This window comes from Lactuca serriola, chromosome 4 (assembly GCF_051521515.1).
Source record: "Lactuca serriola cultivar US96UC23 chromosome 4, Lser_US96UC23_V15, whole genome shotgun sequence".
Taxonomy (NCBI): Eukaryota; Viridiplantae; Streptophyta; class Magnoliopsida; order Asterales; family Asteraceae; genus Lactuca; species Lactuca serriola.
In genome coordinates, this window is record NC_136411.1 from 259,234,965 (window position 1) to 259,258,272 (window position 23,308).

General features: G+C 37.9%; 2 protein-coding genes across 2 annotated transcripts; both read right to left on the reverse strand.

Moving 5' to 3' along the window:
- Nucleotides 1-807: 807 nt before the first annotated feature.
- LOC145099305 (secreted RxLR effector protein 161-like) lies at nt 808-2,325 on the reverse strand. Its single transcript, XM_079036893.1, has 2 exons — nt 1,698-2,325; nt 808-869 (listed from the first exon to the last, which is right to left on the reverse strand). The coding sequence occupies exons 1-2, from the start codon at nt 2,323-2,325 to the stop codon at nt 808-810; spliced, it is 690 nt and encodes a 229-aa protein (XP_078893019.1).
- Nucleotides 2,326-2,470: 145 nt separating this feature from the next.
- LOC145099306 (putative mitochondrial protein AtMg00820) lies at nt 2,471-3,050 on the reverse strand. Its single transcript, XM_079036894.1, has 3 exons — nt 2,750-3,050; nt 2,630-2,643; nt 2,471-2,497 (listed from the first exon to the last, which is right to left on the reverse strand). Exons 1-3 carry the CDS (start codon nt 3,048-3,050, stop codon nt 2,471-2,473), a joined length of 342 nt encoding a protein of 113 aa, XP_078893020.1.
- Nucleotides 3,051-23,308: the final 20,258 nt, after the last annotated feature.

Sequence of the window (23,308 nt, forward strand, 5' to 3'; positions counted from 1 at the left end):
TTGTGCATCACGGTGGAGGTCTGAGATGCATAGGGACCAAAAGAGTGCAAATGTGAGCTCTATTGGGGATTCCTTCGGATTCTCCTTGGGAATGTACTGGAGGAAGTCATCCCACAAGATCTGCCCATAGTTGATGTTGTGGCCAGTGAAGATGCTCCACATCTGTTCTAGTAGTTTAAGGCCCATATTGTTTGTGCCTCTGGTTCTCCTAGAGAGACTCCAGATGATAAAGTGGCATACAAACTGCCAAACCGCAGGCAACTGACTTTTCTTGAATTCGCCGATACCCCTGAGTTTCTTCTGGTATCCCATCTGGTAGAGAATTGTGATGATGTCATTCACACTTGGGGTGATGAACTTCGTAGTAGGAAGAACACGTAAGTTGATCGCATTCAGAAACTTCTCTTTGGTCAAGATGACCAAGGAATCATCAACTAGGTTCAGGTGAACTTCTTGAAGATTGTTGAGGGGTCGATATGCCGAGAATGCACATTTGAAGAGAGAAGATAGTGGTACAACATCGGTGAATGAGTCAAAGGCTCCAAACAGGGAATGAGTTGAGATGAACTTGATTACCAAACGGATCGATTCTTTGTAAGATTGATGATCTTCAAAGATTGCCCTAAAATTACTTGAGGCAATCGATTGCGATTGGTTTCTCATCGTGCATTCATACTAGTAGGTTGGGCTGATCTAGAAGCTTTTGATTGTTTCTTTGATACACCAGACTTCACCATTGTTGAAAACGTTTGAAGAACTTGCAGAAATTTTTTGAGTGCAAGGAGATGAAGAAGATGAAGATCGTCTTTAAAAGTTCAGAAAGCGTAAATCTTTCTTGCGAAGGAAAAAGGATTTATATAGCTCTGGATCTGAAAAGTTTATTGGATTTACCCAATTTACAACTATTAATCGTAAAAACCCTTGGGTTTTAACCATTTTCAACAACAAATAAAATAAATAAAATAAATTATTTATTATTTTAATTTTCAAAAATGGGGCATTTAATGATATGTCAGGCTCAATATCACATGTTTGGAGAACGTGTAGAGTCCGTTGAATAAAGGATGAATTTGGAACGGATTTGACATCTTGGGGATAAAGGGATTTGACAGTTTAAGGAACAGATTTCTAAAAAGATTTCTTTTATGGAAAATTATTTTATTTGTCATGATACCTAAAATAGGTCTGACACCAAAAGACTATTTGAAAAGTAACTGAAACATTGTATGCTACAAACGAATGTTTTTTTATTTAATGAGAGCCATTTAATAGCACACAATCCGAGAATTTATAAAGTAGTTGTTGAGAAATCAAAAAAATTGACTGCGGATTGATCCTCCATTGCGGATTGATTCATCATTGCAGATTGATGGTTATGCAACTGCAGTAGTACAAACTGAGGAACTCTTAACAAAACATCAGAAATAACAAGTAGTAAGGACCCAAGAGATATATGTATGATATATGGTTGCGGTACACAGAGTACACTCAAACCATCTATAATAGATATATCTGACTAGGACCGCAACGGAGACAAGAGATGGTCTGCGGTAACTATCAATTCAAAAAGAATTGTGGATCAGGATTCATCATCCCTAACATTTGCAGAAAACGATTAAGTTTTGTTGCGTCAACTGCCTTTGTAAACACATTTGCAATCTCTTCATGAGATGGGACAAAGATTAGTTCAATGTTACCTTTGAGTATATGGTCCTTTATGAAATGGTACCGAAGTTCAATATGCTTCGTCTTCGAATGATGAATAGGATTATGAGAAATCGCTATAGCACTCTCTGAATCATAGTAAATCGGTATCCGCAACATTTTGTATCCGTAGTCCATCAGTTGGGTTTTCATCCATAGGACTTGAGAACAACAGCTTGATGCGGCCACAAACTCTGCTTTTGCGGTAGACAAAGAAACACAATTTTGTTTTTGTGAAGACCAGCTAACTAGTCTTCCTCCCAGAAATTGATAACCACCAGAAGTGCTTTTTCTATCAAATTTGCATCCGGCATGATCCGCATCTTTAAAAGCTTGAAGGCTGAAGTCATTCCTCGCAGGGTACCATAGACCAAGAGCTTTGCTTCCTTTTAAGCATCTGAATATCTGTTTGACTGCCTTTAAGTGCGATACTTTGGGGTCGACTTGGTACCTGGCACATAAGCCTATTGCAAAGACAATATCTGGTCTGCTTGCAGTGTGGTACATCAATGAACCAATCATTCCTCTATAAGTCTTGTAATCTACTGATTCTCCGGAAGGATCAGCAAAAATCTTATATTCGAAGGCCATAGGAACCTTGGCAGAGGAACAGTTATCCATTGAGTACTTCTTCAATAGTTCAGAGGTATATCTTTCCTGATGAATGAATATCCCTTAAGGGACTTGTTTCACTTGGAGTCCTAGAAAGAAGTTAATCTCTCTATCCATGCTCATTTGGAACTTCTTAGTCATGAGCAATGCAAATTCATCCACCATACCTTGATCTGTTGACCTGAATATGATATCATCCACATAGATTTATACAAGCATAAGGTGATTACCATTTACTTTTTGAAACAATGTGGGATCAATCACTCCTCTTTTATATCCAGACATGACAAGGAACTCAGAGAGAGTCTCATACCATGCTCTCGGTGCCTGCTTAAGACCATAAACTGCTTTCTAAATCTTGAAGCAAAAATCTTGGAACTCTAGACTTTCAAAGTCTGGAGGTTGTTACAAGTAGACTTCTTCTTTCAATTACCATTCAAGAAAGCGCTTTTTACATCCATTTGATGTACTTTGATATTTTTGTGTGTTACATACACTAAGAAGATGTGTATCGCTTCCATCCTGGCTATGGAGGCATATGTTTCATCATAGTCAACACCTTCTAATTCACTATAACCCTTTGCAACTAACCTTGCTTTGTTACCAACGACCACACCGGATTCATCGAGCTTGTTCTTGTATACCCATTTTGTTCCAACAACAATGTGGCATTTAGGCTTCGGAACGAGTTTCCACACTTTGTTTCTTTCAAATTTAGCTAACTCTTCATGCATGGCAGAGATCCAGTCAGGCTCTAGGAGAGCTTTCTTGATGGATCGACGCCTGACTGCGGACATAAATAATGCATAGTGGCAATGGTTTGTAAGATCATGAGAAGATGGAGTATGTATGCCAGCAGATGGGTTTCCAATGATTTGACCCGGAGGGTGTTCTTTTGTCCAGATATGTAAACGTGATTGTTGATGATCATCACTCGCGGTGGAATGGATGTCAACAACATCGGAGGATTATGCGGTCGGAGAGGGCAGTTCCCCCTCGACTTGTGAGCAGCCGGCAGAAGTATCTTGGACTTGGATTGGAGTAGGATCAGAATGAGTTTCCCCCTGGGTTGCATATGGGAGTTCCTCATGAACAAAAGATGGTTCCCCTGGGAAAGAGAATGCGTGATAACCCTCATATCAGTTCTTGTGTCAATATTTTCTTCTTCATCCGAGTCAGAGGTAGGATTAGATGGATTAGAACCTCTGCGTATGGAAATGGGAGTTGCATCTTCAAGCACTGGAACCTCGATGGTTGTCATAAGAACCGTAGTATCTTTTTCAACCTCAACCGGCGAGGTGGAAGTTCCATGAAACAAGTCATCAGATATGGAAGGTCCGGATACTTCTGCGTTCCTCTGACTCGGATGAAGAAGAAAATCTTGACACAAGAACTGATCTGAGGTTTATCACGCATTTGATGGATTAGAACCTCTGCGGATGGAAACGGGAGCCACATCTTCAACAACTGGAACCTCGATGGATTGCTTTCCACCTCAACCGGCGAGGTGGATGTTCCATGAGACAAGGCATCAGAGATGGAAGGTCCAAATACTTCTGTATGTTGTTGCTGAGCTTCCGGGGATACAAGAATTTCGGACAGTTGAGCAGTATCTACAGAATCGAATAGGTCGTCATAGTTGATTTCAACGATGTTCAGAGGACCCAAAGAGGTTGGGATATCACTTTCCAAGACTGGTTTTGTTTCACTCGAAGGAGTAGTGTTGCGGACGTAATTGTCATCGAATTTAACATTGAACTTTCAATAATTAGTCGTGTGCGTCTGATAAGGACTCTGTATGCCACCTTGTTTGTTGAGTAGCCAAGGAATATGCCTTCATCTGACTTTGGTGCAAATTTGTTAAGATGATCCTTGTCGTTGATCACAAAACACCTACACCCGAATATGTGGAAGAATCGGATATTCGGTTTTCGATTGTTGAGGCCTTCATAAGGTGTTTTGTTGAGACGCTTGCAGACAATGCTTCGGTTTTGGACAAAGCATGTTGTTGACACTGCTTTGGCCCAGAAGTATAGAGGAAGGTTTGCAAAGTTTAACATAGATCTGACTGCTTCTATCAGAGTACAGTTCATTCGCTCTACTACTCCATTTTGTTGCGTTGTGTAGGGAGCAGAGAAGTTGTGACTAATACCTTTGGAAACTAAGAAATTATCCAATAGATGGTTAGTGAACTCGGTTACATTGTCACTTCGGATTCTACGAACTGGTAGCTTGATTTGGAGGTCAATTTCTTTAATGAAGTTTATAAGGACCTGCGGTGTTTTGGACTTGAGTCTCAAAAAGAAAACCCATGTGAAACGAGTGAAGTTATCAACTATAACCAGTATGTACTTCTTGTGATGGAGACTGGCTACGGTAGATGGACCGCGGAGGTCAACGTTCAGCAACTCTAGAGGTTCGGAAATTAATGAATCAATAACTAGAGGGTGACTTCCATTTGATTGTTTTCCACGGTCACAAGTAGGGCAAAGTGTTTCATTGTTGTACTTTAGGATTGGGAGGCCTCGGACGAGTTCTTCAGTGACAAGATTTTTGATGTACCGAAAGTTTAGATGAGCTAGCTTGTGATGCCACAACCAGCTGACTTCAGATACAGCTTTAGACAGAAAGCATAGTTGTGGTTTCCCAATGATCAATGAGACATCCAAAGGGTACATGGTCCCTTCGGATTTGGATTTGATCAAGAAGGTGCTCCTAAAGCTTGTCATGATATAGCATAATTCATTACCAAACTCAACCCGATGACCTGCTTTGCATAGTTGGCCTACACATATGAGATTATGCTTGAGACCTTCTACGTAAGTAACCTTCTGTATTGAGAAGTTCCCAGTTGTTAGAACACCATAACCTCGGATGATACCATTGGAGTTGTTACTAAACGTTACATGTCCTCCATGGCTGATTGGCCTAAAATCTTGAAGGTATTCTAACCTTCTTGTCATGTGCAAGGAGCAGGCACTATCGATCACCTACTCCTCTTCTTGTTCCTCCTTGCACAAGGACTGAAAATTACACGGTTAGTTTGGATACCCAAACAAGTTAGTAGCCCGGGGTTACAAAATAATTTGTCTTACACGCATGAGAGGAGATGGTGGGGATAGGTTACGCATCAACTTTCAAACCTATACCTGGATGTTTTGAGGTCTTTTGAGAATTACGATGTTTCTGAAAGTTACGAGGTTTCTGATGATTATGAGGTTGGACTTGATTTGGTCGTCTATGATAATAAAAACCCAAGGTGAGATTTTTCTCATTTAGCCAGACACTACATCTGGTTAGCGGCCCGGAGGGTGTGGTGTGAGGCTTTTGACCAGTCCGAGATTTAACAGAGTTGCTCTTGGGTTTTAAAAAAGTTTGGGCAGTGGAATTCCTCTTATTTTTAGGTCTTTTGTTTGCTTTTGATTTCCTCCTAGGTTTTGTTTGTTTGTCAAATTGACATGACTTTTGAAGTGTGGGAGTTGGCAAAATTCCATTCCACTTTGGGTCACCTGAAGAATAGTTTTGAAAGTGATATATACGAAAAGATTTAACACCTTTTTGGAACTTGTCAGAGGACTTTGAAAAAGTTTTTGGAACTGTACATTCATTTTTGTCTATTTTCTCGATTGAAGTGTCATTAGAAATCAGATCATGTTTTTCAGAACCCTTTTGTTTGCAGATTTTGGTTTTGTTTTTTGAAAAACTTTCCTTTTTCCCACGAGTTTTGAGTTTTTTAAAAGCTTGTTCTGCATGTGATTTTGGAGAACCGCATTCAGTGACGTTTAACTGCGGCTTCCTTGAAAATTTTGATTGTTTTTGAAAATGAGGACTTGAGTCATTTTAACTAGAAGAAACAGGACTTTGAGAGCATTGACCAAATTCAAAAATTATCGATGGTCAACTCATGAAGAATTGGCTGAATGGTCACAGTACTCTTGACTTCGGTATGTGGTAGAGTAGATTGAACTACCACAGAGTAAGTCAGAGTTGATTAATTATTGGGACACTTAATGGATGGTAATTTTGGTTCGAAACTGCAGTTAGATGAACTGCGGTTTGAGGACAAGTATGGACCATACATAGAAACTTCGGGTCCTTCCACAAGAATTTCCTCATCAACAACTGATGAAGCCTAAGAGTTGGGATAAATTGTGCCAATAATTAAGATTTGATCACATGAGTGATCCAAGGTTTCGGGAAGAATTTCCTCGATGACACAATTATTACTCAGTTTGTGAAGTCTACCAAAGTGAGCTGTTATATCTTCGGGAAAAGTCTTGTCATTAACAGGAAATTGAAACTCTCGGTCAGGTGGGACATAAAGACGGTCTTTGTTAAACCGGGGTGATGAGTCCTTTGCGGTGGAGTACCCATTTTACCAACCCCAATTGTATGTGTTATCAACGGTTCCATTATTTATAAGATTTTCAATGGCCTCGCTTTCATTAAAAAACTTTTCAATTAAAAGATTCAAACGTACAATTTCTTTTTGTGCTAAATCCATCTGATATAATGCTATGCCTAACTGGGTTTCACATAACATTTTTACATCTTTCTCTAATACTAAATCTCTTTCAAGTATGTCCACTTTGACCCTTTTGTCTTCTAAACGTCCTCTAACATGGAACATTTCCTGGGATGCTATGTTCTTCTCATCTAGGTCCTTGTTATAGTCTGAAAGGACGGCAACACAAGTGTCATTAATGTTGTCAAGAAATGGTTGACAATCATGCATGATATAATTAAGAGTTTGGATCATAAGTTTTACCTGTTCGACTATGCTCAGAGTTCTGTCCTTGGTCATATAGCAGTAGTTCTTTTCAAGCTTTGTCGACCCATCTTCATCCATAGTGGCCAGCATACAAATCTTTCCCTTGCTTTTGATGTTGAAATCTTCATCCTCATCACCCGAACACCACACTTGTTGATCTCTTTTCACCTGGGACACATATTCCCTTCCCTTTTCTTTTTCATCCATCTCACGTGCCATTCGAAGATAAAACCTTTACTACATTTTCCTTACAGTCCTTGGAAAAATGATTCTCTTTATTCCACTTATGACAAATGACAACATCTTCTTTAACTTCAGTCGAGGGACCGGAGTCAGTTGGTTTAGCAGGTTGCGGTATCTCTTTGGCTTGATTAGAGTTTGTATGTTGCAGAGATTGTTGAGGGTGTTTGGGGTATCGAGGGTGATTGTTTTGAGGGTTGAAGTTTCAGTTAAAGGGAGGTTTAGTGAACTGCTGATTTTTGCTAAAGGAAGTTGGAGGTAAACGATTGAACTGCTGACTAAAAAGAGCAATAGCATTCTGGAATTCTTCTTCATCGTCATACTCTGTGTCAGCTTTGTATGGTTGTGGTGGGTTTTCATAGGAGAGAAATTAAGGTTGAGAAGTTAAGTTTTGTGCAGATTGGGCCATGAGAGTGAGTGGTCCTCCGAAGTCAGCATAATTTTTTAGCACGATTGATTCTTGTTCTTGGAGTTCCCTGTATAGTTTGAAAAGAGAGAGTGAGTGAATCTTCCTGTCACCTTGGACTATCATCTTTACGGTAGTCCAGTGTTTCCCTAAACCATTGAGAAATTGGATATTGGTTTCATGGTTGCTGCGGACAGTGCCAGCATTTGACAACTTGGTGACAATGAGGTTGAATCTTTTGAAAGAATCCTCAAGGCTTTCTCCTGCATGAGCTTTGAAATTATTGAATTCGTTGAGTGTGGTAGTGAGTTTCTTATCTTGTGCCTGCTCAGAGCCTTCATACAAATTCTTGAGAACATCCCAGATCTCTTTTGCGGATTTACAATTTATGATGATGTCGAAGTTGTCAGGAGCAACTCCGCATGATATTTCATAAAAGGAAATTGCATCATTTTCCATTTTCTCGAGATTGTCCTTTGTGGGGCGATTCAAGGAAGCTTAACCTCCTCCAAGTCTGGCTTGGGCACCGTTGGCTTGAACTGGAGTAAGAATAGGGACATGAGGTCCTTCTTCTATAGATCTCCATACATCTCGAACCTCCAACACTGTTGGAAACATTGAGTGATAATTTTTGTGCCATATTTCCTTGTTTTTTTGAAAAGATTTTGTTGTTTTTTTTTGAAAGAAATGAGCTTCAGTGGTATAGAAGGCCTTTTAAAATCAGTGTTTCTGTTCAAAAAGCAACCACTATGGCTCTGATACCAATTGTTGAGAGAAAAACTTAAGTAACACACTTAAACAAACATTAGTACAAGTAATATTGCGGAATAAAGTTTAATTCAAAGGATCATAAAGCTCAACAATAATAAGTTAGAGTTAGATAGTTAGATTGTTAGGTGCGGAAATATAAAGAAATATAAATGACAACAAGTATTATATCAAGTAAACACTTAAGTTGATTCATAACAAGGATTGCAATCAAACCAATTTAATAAGTGTGATCAGCTCAAAGTGATTAAGTCAAGAGTGACTTGCTCTGAAGGAGAGATTACGATCTTAATATAAGAGTTTGAGTTCAGTAAGAAAAAGAGAAGAATATATGATATGAGATTCAACAGAGATGTATTTGATATGGAAGCGGAACACTCTATTTATAGAGGGTCGAGAACAATACAGGGTCTGAACAAAGACTAACAAAATACGTGTCCATGCAAGGTACACTGGACATTACAATATAAAGAAATAAGATAAAACTAAGTTTTCATTCCAGTTGCGCTAGGATGCGGATGACATCAGTTCATGTTGCGGTAGCTGAATCCGCAATGTTGAGGGAGACTTTGGATGTGAGGTTCAAGAGGGTCACTTCTTGATTCAACATGAAGATTATATGATATTATCGTCTCACAATCACTCGTGATAAATTCCATGAACTGATTCAAGTTAGCGTGGGTTGAATCCAATACTCAAATCTTATTTCAGGAGCACTCATGAATGGTGTAGTAAACTTTTTCTATGTCTAACGTCTTAGACAATCTACAAGCCAACTCATGACAGTCTAGCCTCATAACCTACTTCCAAAGTATGATCGACTGTGGATAGTTTGAATAATCTTATTATTTTGGAAGTCAAAACATGCAAAAGTGAAACAGTAATAAATAATTGACACAAAACAGTAACTTTACTTATAAATAAAACTCCTTTTATTTAATCATCAAAGGTCAATTACAGTTTAACTATTAAAAGTTTCAAACATTTATCTAATCACTAAAATTAATATCATCCGTTAGCCCAATGCGCCTTGCATGCTACAAGTGATTAACCCTACTTAATCCCTTTGTAAGTGGATCTGATGGGTTGTCCTATGACGATATCCTCTTCACCATGAAGTGTCCTTCTTCTACCTGATGTCTTATGAAGTGGTACTTTATGTCGATATGCCTGGATCTACCATGATCTCTAGGTTCCTTGGTTAAGGCAACCGCCCCTTCATTATCGCAGAAAATCTCCACGGGCTCCTTTATGGATGGCACAACTCCAAGGTCTCCGATTAAGTTCTTCAACCATATCGATGCTTCACTCGCTGCAATGTACTCTGATTCACATGTTGAATTAGCTACAGTCTCTTGCTTGGAACTTTTCCAGGTTACAGCTCCTCCATTTAGGGTAAACACCCAAACCAACTGAGAGCGCAAATTATCTCTATCGATCTGAAAAGTAGCATCACAATACCCTATCACTCTTAAGTCATCACTCCCACCGAGGGTAAGAACCCAACCCTTAGTCCTCGGTAGGTACTTAAGAATGTTCTTAACTGCAGTCCACTAAGCTCTACCAGGATTCCCTTGATATCTGTTGACCATTCTCAAAGCAAAGGCCACATCAGGGTGAGTACAAGTCATAGCATACATGATCGAGCCAACTGCAGAAGCATATGGTACTCGACTCCTCTTCGCTATCTCAGCCTTTGTACTTGAACTCTGAGTCTTACTCAGTTTGGTATTGCTTTGGATAGGTAAGTCACCTTTCTTGGAGTTCTCCATGCTGAAGCATTTCAACACCTTTTCCATGTATCCTTCTCCCTAGATTATAGGCAGCTTCTCCAAGGTCCCAAGCCAGGACTTAATTTCCTGTAAGGTTGGAATATCGTTTCCTATGAGAAGTATGTCATCCACATACAACACTAGAAAGCTAACTATACTCCCACTGGCTTTGACATATACGCAAGACTCATCCTTGCTTCTCAAAAATCCAAACTCTTTGACTTTCTCATCGAAACAAAGATTCCATCTGTGAGTTGCTTGTTTCAATCAATAAATGGATTTCTCAAGCTTACACACTCTGTTAGGGTACTTTGCATTGACAAAACCCTCTTGTTGACTCATGTATACATCTTCAACCAACTTTCCATTAAGGAAAGCGGTTTTGACATCCATTTGCCATATTTCATAGTCATAAAATGCAGCTATGGCAAGCATAACCCTTATATATTTAATATTCGCTACTGGTGAGTAGGTCTCATCATAGTCAACTCCCTAAGTTTGAGTAAAGCCCTTCGCAACCAGTTGTGCCTTATATGTGTGTACCTTCCCATCCATGTCGGTCTTCTTCTTAAGGATCCATTTACACCTGACTGTCTTACGATCCGATACATTGTCAACCAAGTTCCAAACTTGATTGTCATACGTGGACTGAATCTCATTGTCCATTGCCTGCTTCCATTTAGCAGACTCGAGGCCCGCCATGACTTCCTTGTAGTAGTTAGGTTCATCCAGATTTATCAATGTGCTGTCACTGATAAATGTATCACCCTTAGATGCTATATAAAAACCATATAACACGGGTGGAACACTATCTCTACTGGAATGTCTCAGAGGTATGGAATGGTCAATAGGTTCAACAAGAGTTTCCTCCTTGGGTTGAGTGCCAGTGTTTGAGGTTCCTTCATCACTTAACTCTTTAAGCTCTTCAAGGTCGATTTTCCTCCCACTGTCCTCTTGGCATATGAGTTCTCTCTCTTGAAATACTCTACTCCTCGCAACGAAGAAAACATTATCACTCTGTCTAAAGAAGAGATATCCAAATGATTTTTGTGGGTAGCCGATGAAAGTGCAGCGCTCACTATGAGGTTCGAGCTTGTTGTGAGTCTCAAGTCTCACGAAAGCCTCGCAACCCTAAACCTGAATGTGTGCTAACGAGGGAACTTTCCCTGTCCACATCTTGTGAGGTGTTTGGGCAACCTTCTTAGTTGGAACTAGATTAAGGATATGTGTGGAAGTCTCTAATGCATACCCCCAAAATGAGATAGGTAACGAAGCTCGACTCATCATGGAACGAACCATGTCCAACAAGGTTCGATTGCGCCTCTCAGCTACACCATTAAGCTATGGTGTCCTAGGTGGTGTCACTTGTGAAATAATTCCATATTCGTTAAGATAGTCTAGGAACTTGATGCTAAGATACTCACCGCCCCGATCGGATTGGAGCATTTTTATCTTCCTGCCCAGCTGATTCTCCACTTCTTGTTTAAACTATTTGAACTTATCAAAGGTTTCTGACTTATGCTTCATTAAGTAGATATAGCCATATCTATTGTAATCATCAGTAAAAGTCACATAGAAGCGGTTAACATCCCTTGTGGAAGTTTTGAATGGTCCACAAACATCGGTGAGTATGAGATCCAACAAGCCTTCACCCCTTTCATAAGTACCAGTGAAGGGTGACTTGGTCATCTTTCCAAGCAAACAAGATTTGCAAGTGTCATCCGACCTTAAGTCGAATGACTCCAAGACTCTAGCCTTTTGGAGTTGGTCTATGCACTTCTTGTTGACATGTCCAAGATAACAATGCCACAAGCATGCCTTATCCAAACTATTGGAAGAATCAATGTGCAACACATTATTTCCTAAGTTGTCTACAACCATCACAGTTTCATATACACCATTACAAGGAAATGCTTTAAAATAAAAAAACACCATTATAAAAAGCATTAATAGCACCAATTTCATTATCAAATGAAAAACTAAAACCTTGTTTGTACAAAACACGAAAGGAAATAATATTTCTCGCCATATCGAACGAGTAGCAACAATTATTCAAATCTAATTCCAACCCACTACTAAGCAATAAAGACTAAACTCCAATCTTGGTGACACGAAACATTTTCCTATTCTCCATGATCAAGTTCATCTTCCCGTGCTCCACATCCTTAATTCTTCTTAGTCCCTAGAAATCAGAACAAATATGGAAACCACAACCTGTATCAAGAACCCAAGAACAAGAATGTGATGAGTTATTAGATAGAATAGTATAAATACTTGCATGGGTGGGTTTTACTTTCCCATCCTTGACATCCTGCAAGTATTTGGGGCAGCTTCGCTTCCAATGCCCTTTATCATGACAGTAGAAACACTTTGCTTCTTTCAGATTGGCAGAGGGATTTGTAGAACCAGCTTTGGTCCCACTAGAAGAGGATCCATCAAGAGACTTTCCCTTGTGGCTCTTGGAGGGGGCCTTCCTTTTCTTCCTTTTCCCATGTCCAATTGCCAAGACAAGGGCAGTTATAGTAGGAGTAGTAACAACAAATTTACCTTTGAGACTACTTTCACTAGTCCTCAAAAGCCCTTGAAGCTTGCTAAGAGTGACCTCCTCCTTGTTCATATGATAGGTCATACGGAACTGATCATAACAGGGAGGTAAATAGTGTAGAATGATATCTATGGCCATCTCTTCATCAAAATTTACAATCGATTTCAGCAAGCAGTCCACAAACCTTTGCATTTTTTGCAAGTGGGCTGTGATGGACTCTCCATCCTTCATATTTGTTGTTATCATGGCAGCAATAATTTCATACCTCTCTTGATGAACACTTTGATGGTATCATTCCATCAAGTCTTGGTGCATTTCAAAATGGTAGTAGTCCTCATAAGACTTTTGGAGTTCAATTGTCATAGTAGCCAACATGATACAAGATACCTTGGTGGTATCCTTCTCATGAGTCCTATACTCAGAAATCTCCTCAGGAGTGCAGACGACTCATCAATTTCCTTAAGCTCTTTGTCGAGGACATATTCCTTATCCTCGTAACGAGTAACCATCCTAATGATCCAATCACTGAAGTTGGAACCATCAAAGATAACTCTCCCATACAAGTTCATTAGGGAGAAAGAGCCAGTATGGTTTGAGCCAGAAGCAGTGTTGGAAGACATCTGAAAAAGAAAGACAAAGTTTAGATTAGATAATAGTCCTTAATATAACACCTAAATGAAATATTAAGGCTAGGACCCAACACAACATTTTACAATTCAGAAGACGGATGTCATAATCCAATTGCAAAATATTTGAAGGTAGGTAAATGATGATTTACCAATTTCCACCATGAAAAATGAAATTGATTTTTAGGTTTTAAATGACTTGAAATTCCTATATTCCTTTAAGATTCATTGAACTTTTCAATGGCATGCTTAAATCTTGATTATGTCCTACAAGTTTGTAACTGGGTTACCGAGGATCACAAACAAGGTGTGAATAACCATGAAAATGTGATTGGTACTCTTGATGTCATTTATCACCTAATCAATGTGTCGGTTAACCACACATGCTACATTGATCTATGATAAACATCAAGCCACCCTTTTCCACCCTAAATAGTCTATGTTAGTGTGCTGGTTAATCACACACGCTCCACTAACGACTTGACAATGTGCAAATTGCAATTTCATGGATTAGCATCAATTTCACATTTTTCCTAAAGTAATTAAGATTGGGAATTTAATAAAAGGTTTAGTTACTTTATAATTATCATTATACTTTTAACAAGAATTAATGTCTTATCCTACCCATTCGACAAACGACCCTCCACCAGTCAAGGAATCGGTGGGTGAGAGTGGATAACCATTAAACCACCATTTTATAGGCAATAACCTTATACCCCCCTTATAGACCGACTTTGTGAATGAGGCCTACTAACGGTAAGACTAACTTGTCTTATACATATATATAATTATTAAACTTTTAATAATATAATAGTATAAGGGTTGAATTTTAAACTTTCAAAATTCTAGGGTTTGGAATTAAAGTGTTCATGAGTGTGACATTACAATTGAAAAACTTGAGGGAAAGTTTTGAAACTTTTCAAAACTCTTGGTTTCCATAACTTATGAGTTTAATGAATTATTAAAAAATGAGACTTTTCATTTTCCATAACTTGAGAACAAGTTATGGAATTCATTAACGCAATTAGATCAATATTTTAATTAACAAAATAATCAAATAATTTATCTACGATCAAGTTAAACTCATAAGTCAAGATAATTCATATCAACAATTTGCAAGAAATTAGCCTAATCATATAAACTAATACAAATCTTGAAATTTTGACAGTTATCTTTTAATTGGATTAGCATGATCACTACCATATAAAAAATAGCTTTTACGATTCAAAACAGTTTGTGGTAATGATCCTAATCCAATTATGGCAAAAAAAACTCGAAATTCTGCAACCAGATCCATCAACTCGATGAGTGCATGATACTGACTCGTCGAGTGAGTTAGCCAGTGGACTCGGCGAGTTCATCAGTCAGAGGCCAGAAAATCAATTTTTTCAACTTTGAAAATTAACAAGGATCATATATAACAAAAAAAAATCCTAGGCTCTGATACCACTGAAGGGTTTTAAGCACTATAACACTCATATGGTGCACATGAAACCCTAGATGCTTTGGATCTATGTTTTCTCAAATTATACATGCATTACATTTTCCAAAGCATACATATCCTAACTAGCATGCAATTGACAATTGAACAATACAATTGGTTAGAAACATTACCTCTTGTTGTAGCTAGTTAACTTTGGCATTTAAAAGCTTAGCACCTCAAATGTGATGCCTCAAATACTTTACAAAACACCATCAACAATGGAGGACTTGAGAGAAAGTTTATTGCACACAAATCGGCCACAATGAACTCTTAGAACATATGTGTTAGCCGATTTTAGCTATACGGTAACATATATATATATATATATATATATATATATATATATATATATATATATATATATATATATATATATATATATGGTAGACTACTAAGAGTCATGGTTAAACCCTAATCCATACCCTTGGGCTTATTATCCATGATCCACGATCCATATGAACCAACTCTTTATGGATTCATCCATAAACTTAGTCCATCATGTATCATAAGCCCAAACCATATATATAACTAATTTACACAATTAGTCCCCATAAATTTAATTAGCCTCTTGTGATCATTAAATTAATTACAAATTAATTCTTGATCAATACTAATTAAATTATATGATTTCTAAATATATTAAACTTATAATATATTATCAAATCATAAACAATCTATCAAACTTCCATACTATCAGATTGTTCTTGTGAAATGCAACCCATATGGACCATGCTACTCTCGTGTCAAGTATATAAAATTATAGTCATGGGCTTAGACACCTAATCCAACAATTTTGGCAACCTTCTTAGTAAGGACTATATTAAGGATATGGGCGGTAGTCTCTAAGGCATACCCCTAGAATGAGATAGGTAACGAAGCTCGACTCATCATGGAATGAACCATGTCCAACAAGGTTTAATTGCGCATCTCATCAACACCATTCAAGTGCGGTTTCCTAAGTGGTGTCAACTATGAAACAATTCCATATTCCTTAAGATAGTCTAGGAACTCAGTACTAAGATACTCTCCTCCTCAATCGGATTGCAGCATCTTTATCTTCCTGCCCAATTGATTCTCCACTTCTTGCTTAAACTCCTTGAACTTTTCAAAGGTTTCTGACTTGTACTTGATTAAGTAGATATAGCCATATCTGTCGTAATCATTAGTAAAAGTCACATAGAAGTGGTTAGCATCCCTTGTTGCAGTTCTGAAGGGTCCACACACATCAGTGTGTATAAGATCCAACAAACCTTCACCCCTTTCATAAGTACCATTGAAGGGTGTCTTGGTCATCTTTCCAAGCAAACAAGATTTGCAAGTGTCATCCAACTTCAAGTCGAATGACTCCAAGACTCCAGCCTTTTGGAGTTGGCCTATACGCTTCTTGCTGACATGTCCAAGACGACAATTCCACAAGCATGCCTTGTCCAAAACATTGGACGAATCAATATTCAACACATTATTTCCTAGGTTATCTACAACCATCATAGTTTCATACATACCATTACAACGTAGTGCTTCAAAATAAAATGTACCATTATAATAAGCATCAATACTACTAACTTTATTATTAAACGAAAAGGTAAAACCTTGTTTATACAAACTGTGAAAGGAAATAATATTTCTCGCCATTTCTGATGAGTAACAAAAATTATTCAATTCTAATTCTAACCCACTACTAAGGAATAAAGAATAAACTCCAATCTTGGTGACAGGCGACATTTTCCTATTTCCCATGATTAAGTTTATCTTCCTGTGCTCTACATCCCTACTTCCTTTTAGTCCCTGCACATTAGAACAAATGTGAAATCCACAACCTGTATCAAGGACCCAAGAATTAGCATGTGGTGAGTTATTAGAAAGAATAGTGTAAATACCTGCAAATGTTGGCTTTATCTTCCCATCCTTAATGTCCTGCAAGTATTTGGGGCAACTTCGTTTCCAGTGCCCTTTTCATGACAATGGAAGCACTTTGCATCCTTTCGATTGGTAGAGGGATTAGCAGAACCAACTTTGGTCCCACTGGAAGAGGATCCATCAAGATACTTTCCCTTGTATCTCTTAGAAGGATCCTTTCTCTTCTTCCCTTTCCCACGTCCAATTGCCAGAACAGGGGCAGCAATAGTAGTAGGAGTAGGTACAACCGACTTGACTTTCAAGTTGCTTTCTACGGTTCTTAGAAGGCCTTGAAGCTTGATAAGAGTGACCTCATCCTTGTTCATATGATAGGTCATTCTGAACTGATCATAACAAGAATGCAATGAGTGTAGGATGATATCAATGGCCAACTCTTCATTGAAGTTAACATTTAACTTCAGCAGGCGGTCCACATATCCCTGCATCTTTTGCAAGTGGGTCGTCATGGATTCTTCATCCTTCATCTTGGTTGTGATCATGGAGGCAATGATCTCATACCTCTCATGCCGAGAACTTTGACGGTACCTTTCCATCAAATCTTGGTGTATTTCAAAGGACCAGAAATCCTCATAGGACTTTTGCAGCTCAGCAGTTATGGTAGCAATCATTATCACGACACCTTTGTCGCGTCCCTTTCATGAACCTTGTATTCCTCGATTTGTTTAGGAGTAGTAGTTTGTTCATCAATCTCCTTCAGCTCTCTATCTAAGACATATTCTTGGTCCTCATAGCGAAGGGCCATACGAATATTTCTTATCCAATCGTTAAAGTTTGACCCATCGAAGATAGTTCTCCCAACCAAATTCATGAAGGAGAATGAGTCAGAAGGGTTTGAACCTGAAGCACTGTTTGGAATAGACATCTGAAAAAAAAAAAAAAGAACAAAGTTTAGATTAGATGAGAATCCTTAATATAACACCCAAATGAAATATTAAGGCTAGGACCCAACACAATATTTTACAATACGGAAGAGGGATGTCGTAATCCAATTACAAAATATTTGAAGGTATGTAAATGACGATTTACCAATTTCCACCATGAACAACAAAATTGATTATTAAGTTTTAATTGGATTGAAATTCCTAGATCCTTTGAGATTCATTGAACTTTTCAATGGCATGTTTAAATCTCGATTGTGCCCTTCAAGTTTGTGACTGGGAAGCCGAGGATCACAAACAAGGTGTGAATAACCATGCAAATGTGCTTGGTACTCTCAATGTTACAAATTACCTAATCAATGTGTCGGTTAACTATGCACGCTCCATTGATTTATGATTAATATCAAGCTACCCTTTTCCACTCTTGTCAGTCCCAGATTAGTGTGTCGGTTAACCACATATGCTCCACTAACGACTTAGCAAGGTGCAAATTGCAATTTCATGGAATAGCACCAATTTCACATTTTTCCTAAAGTATCTAAGATTGGGAATTTAATAAAAGTTTAGTTACTTTATAATTATCATTATACTTTTAACGAAAATTAATGTTTAATCCTACCCGTTCGGCAAACGACTCTCCACCAGTCAAGGAATCGGTAGGTGAGCGTGGACAACCATTAAACCACCATTTTATAGGCAGTAACCTTATACCCCCTTATAGACCGACTTTGTGAATGAGGCCTACTAACGGTAAGACTGACTTGTCTTATACATATATATATATATATATATATATATATATATATATATATATATATATATAATTATTAAACTTTTAATATTATAATAGTTTAAGGGTTGAATTCTAAACTTTTAAAATTCTAAGGTTTGGAATTAAAGTGTTCATTAGTCAGACTTTACAAATTTCAAAACTTGAGGGTCAGTTTTGTAACTTTCAAAACTTTTGGTTTCCATAACTTATGAAAGCTTATAAGTTTCTAATGTTCATGAATGAGACTCTTCACATAACTTGAGGACAAGTTACAAAACTCATTTCAAGAACAACTTTTAGATCAATTTTAATTTATCACATTATCATATAATATACTATTGATCTAATCTAACTCATAGCAAGGCAATTCATATCAATAATACAAATAATATATTTCTTATCTTAAAATTTGACAGTTGTCCTTTAATTGGATGAGGATCATCATTATCAAATCAGAAAATAGATTTTTTATAATTACAAAACAATTGGTGATAATGATCCTAAACCAATTCTGTCCAAAAACTCAAAATTCTGCAACCAGAGTCTTCTACTCGACGAGTGCATGATCATGACTCGTCGAGTTGCCCTTTTACCGAGTGGACTCGTCGAGTCAGCCAGTGGACTCGGCGATTTCATCAGTCAGAGGCCAGAAAATTGGTTTTTTTCAACTTTTAAAAATACCAAGCATAAAATATAACAAAAAACAATCCTAGGCTTTGATGCCACTGTTGGGTTTTGAGCACTATAACACTCATATGGTGCATATGAAACCGTAGAAGCTTTGGATCTATGTTTTCTCTAATTATACATGCATTTTCAGTTTTCCAAAGCATACATCCTAACTAGCATAAAATGGAGGATATACAATATAAAACTCATAGTTAGATGAATACCTCTTGATGTAGTTGTAGTTCTTGGCCTTTGAAAGCTTTAGCACCTCAAGTGTGATGTCTCTAATGTGTCACAAAAACCAAATGCAAGAGGAGGCTTGAGAGAATAAGCTAGTTAGTATCAAACTCTTAGAATGATAGGTGTAACCGATTTTGGATCTAGGGGATTCCTTTTATAGTGTAACAAATGCTAGGGTTACAACTTTGCAAACCCTAATGTACCATGAACTTTCATATTACTTAGGCTCCATGGGTTAAACCTTCATGGAATATCCATGGACTATCACATTGGTTTAGCCCATCCTAATTAACCATGGATCATTGGCCCACACTATAAGAATCATTGATTTACTTAATCAGTCCCCATATATTTAATTAGTCTCTTTTGATCACTAAATTAATTCTTGATCAATACTAATTAAATAATATGATTTCTTAATTAATATAGTATACTTATAATATATTAATAAATCACAAATAGCCTTATTCTCAAAAGTTCATCCTATCAGATTGCACTGGAGAAGGCAACCCAAAAGGATCATGCTACAATCGGGTTAAGTACATCCTATTTATAGTTATGGGCTTACACACCAAATCCAACAACGTGGACAGGCTAATCAATATCAACATGAATTTTATGAAGAGTTGGAAATCAACATAGTGTTGAACTCTCTGCCATGTTGTTATGATCAATTCATATTGACCTATCATTTGAAACACAATGAAACTACTTTGTCACAATTGCACAACCTCCTGCGAACAGCTGAAGCAGGAATGAAGGGGAAAGGTATCGCCTCCACTTCTACTAGTGCTCATCTTCTGGCCATAAGGCAAGGGAAAGGGAAGAAGAATAAGAAAGGTCCTCCTAAACAAAACTGGAAGGGAAAGTCCCAAGCTAGGTTGTCAAGCACAGGACCCAAAGGAAAATCCAGTTCTGATGTTCCCCATGTTTCTGATCCTAAAGAGGCCACTTGCTTCTAATGCAATAACAAGGGGCATTGGAAACGAAGTTGCCCAAAATACTTGTAGGATATCAAGGATGGCAAGGTGAAGCCAACCTCGGCAGGTATTTACACTATGTTATCTAATAACTCATCATATTATCATTCTGGGGTCCTTGATATTAGATGTGGGTTTCATATATGTTTTGATTTGTAGGGGATAAAAAGAAGTAAGGATGTGGAGCATGGAAGGATGAACTTGATCATGAGGAATAGGCGATCTTCACCTATCACCAAGATTGGAGTTTATAGCTTAGTGCTTAGTAGTGGGTTAGGTTTAGATTTAATAAATCGTTTCTACTCGTCAGAGATGACACGAAACATCATTTTATTTCATGATTTATTTAAACAAGGTTTTAGATATTATTTTAATGATGAGAATGGCTCTACTTCTGCCTATAAAAATGGTGGTTTATATTTTGAAGCTTTACATTGTGATGGTGTATATGGAACTATGATGATTGTAGACAATTTAGGAAATAGTGTTTTTCAAATTGATTCATCTAATGGTATAGATAAAGCGTGCTTGTGGCATTGTCATCTTGGACATCTTAACAAGAAATGCATGACCCAAATCCAAAAGGATGGAGTGTTGGAATCATTTGACTTAAGGTCATATGATACATGAGAGTCATTTTTATTAGGAAAGATGAAAAAATCATCTTTCACTAGTTCTTGTGGAAGAGGTGAAGGATTGTTGGATCACATACACACAGATGTGTGTGGGCCCTTCAGATCTACCACAAGGGATGCAAATTGATTCTATGTGACTTTTACTGATGATTATAACAGATATTGTTGTATCTACTTAATCAATCATAAGTCAGAAACCTTTGAAAAGTTCAAAGAGTTTAAACATGAAGTCAAGAATCAACTGGGCGGGAAGATAATGATGCTTAGATCCAATAGAGGCGGTGAGTATCTTAGTATCGAGTTCCACGACTACCTTAAGGAATGTGGAACAGTTTCCCAATTGACACCTCCTAGGACACGACAACTTAATGGTGTGGCTGAGAGGCGTAATCGGACCTTGTTAGATATGGCTCTTCCATGATGAGTCAAGCTTCACTTCCAATCTCTTTTTGGGGGTATGCCTTAGAGAGTGTCGCCCACATTATTAATCTTGTCCCAACAAATAAAGTTGCCAAAACACCTCATAAAATGTGGTCAGGGAAGGTTCCATTGTTAGCACATATCAAGGTTCGGGTTGTGAAGCCTTCGTTAGACAAGAGACTCATGACAAGCTTGAACCTCAAAGTGAGAGATGTATTTTGATTGGCTACTGATAGAAGTCCTTTGGATATTTGTTATACAAACCTAGTGAGAACGTGGTCTTCGTAGCACGAATGGGAGTCTTTCGAGAGAGAAAGAGAGAGAGAGAGAGAGAGAGAGAGAGAGAGAGAGAGAGAGAGCTCATATGTAAAGAGGACAGTGGGACTACAATTGATATTGAATAGATTCAAGAGTTAAACGATGAAGGAACTTCTAAAAATGATAGGGCTCAACCTAAGGAAAAAATTCCAGTTGAACCAATTGACGAGTCATTACCTCTTAGACGTTCCACTAGAGTTAGAAGGCCACCTGAGTTTTATGGTTTCCATATTACTACAGATGATGATATGTTTATTAGTGATAGTGCGCTGGTAAATTTGGATGAACCAACTAACTATAAGGAAGCAATGGCAGACCCTAAAGATGCAAAATGGAAAGAGGCAATGGACAACGAGATCAAGTCCATGTATGACAATCAAGTTTGGAATTTAGTTGATAATGTACCAGGTCGTAAGATAGTTGGGTACAAATAGATCTTCAAGAATAAGACTGACATGGATGGAAAGGTACACACCTTCAAGTATCGACTAGTTGCGAAGGGCTTTACTCAAACCCCAAGGTTGTACTATGATGATACCTTCTCACCAGTATCCAAGACAAAATCTATTAGGTTAATGCTAGCCATAGTTGTGTTTCATGACTTTGAAATTTGGTAGATGGATGTCAAAACCGCTTTCCTTAATGGGAAATTGGCTGAGGATGTTTACATGAGTCATCCAGAGGGTTTTATAGATGCAAAGTATCCATATAGAGTGTGTAAGCTTAAGAAATCAAACTATGGATTGAAACAAGCTTCTAACAGATGGAATCTTTGCTTTGACGAGAAAGTCAAAGACTTTGGCTTCTCTAGAAGTGAAGATGAATATTGTGTACATGTCAAAGCTAGTGGGAGTATAGTAACCTTTCTGGTATTGTATGTCGATGACATACTTATTATAGGAAACGACATTCCAACCTTGCAAGAGGTTAAGTCTTGTCTTGGAAAGTGTTTCACTATGAAGGATATGGGAGAGGCTGCTTATATTCTAAGGATAAGGATTTTGAGAGACATGAGTAAAAGGATAATTGGACTTAGTCAAAATACATACTTGGAAAAGGTACTAAAGCATTTTAGTATGGAAAATTCCAAGGAAGGAGAAATGCCTATACAGAGTAATACCAAACTGAGTAAAACTCAGAGCTCGGGTATTAATGTTGAGATGGCAGAAATGAGTAAAGTTCCATATGCCTCCATTGTTGGATCTATAATGTATGCTATGACATGTAATCGCACTGATGTGGCTTTTGCATTGAGCATGGTCAGTCTTTATCAAGGAAATCTAGCTAGAGCTCACTAGATAGCAATTAAGAATATCCTTAAGTATCAGCGACGAACTAAGGACTGGGTCCTTGTGCTTAGTGGCAGTGATAGCTTAAGAGTAATTGGGTATAGTGACACTAGCTTTCAAACAGACAGAGACAACTCTCGTTCTCAATATGGTTGGGTCTTTACCCTAAATGGATGAGAGGTAATCTAGAAAAGTTCCAAACAGGAGACGGTGTCTGATTCTACTTGTGAATCATAGTACATAGCATCAAGAAAAGCATTGAA

Bases quoted from the DNA above. Each gene is read 5' to 3' on its own strand.
- LOC145099305 (XM_079036893.1), bottom strand. From the start codon at position 2,325: ATGGATAACTGTTCCTCTGCCAAGGTTCCTATGGCCTTCGAATATAAG. The intron at 870-1,697 runs GTAACATTGAAC...TAAACTTTTCAG, and splicing joins AAAGGACCATATACTCAAAG to ATCCAGAGCTATATAAATCC.
- LOC145099306 (XM_079036894.1), bottom strand. From the start codon at position 3,050: ATGCATGAAGAGTTAGCTAAATTTGAAAGAAACAAAGTGTGGAAACTC.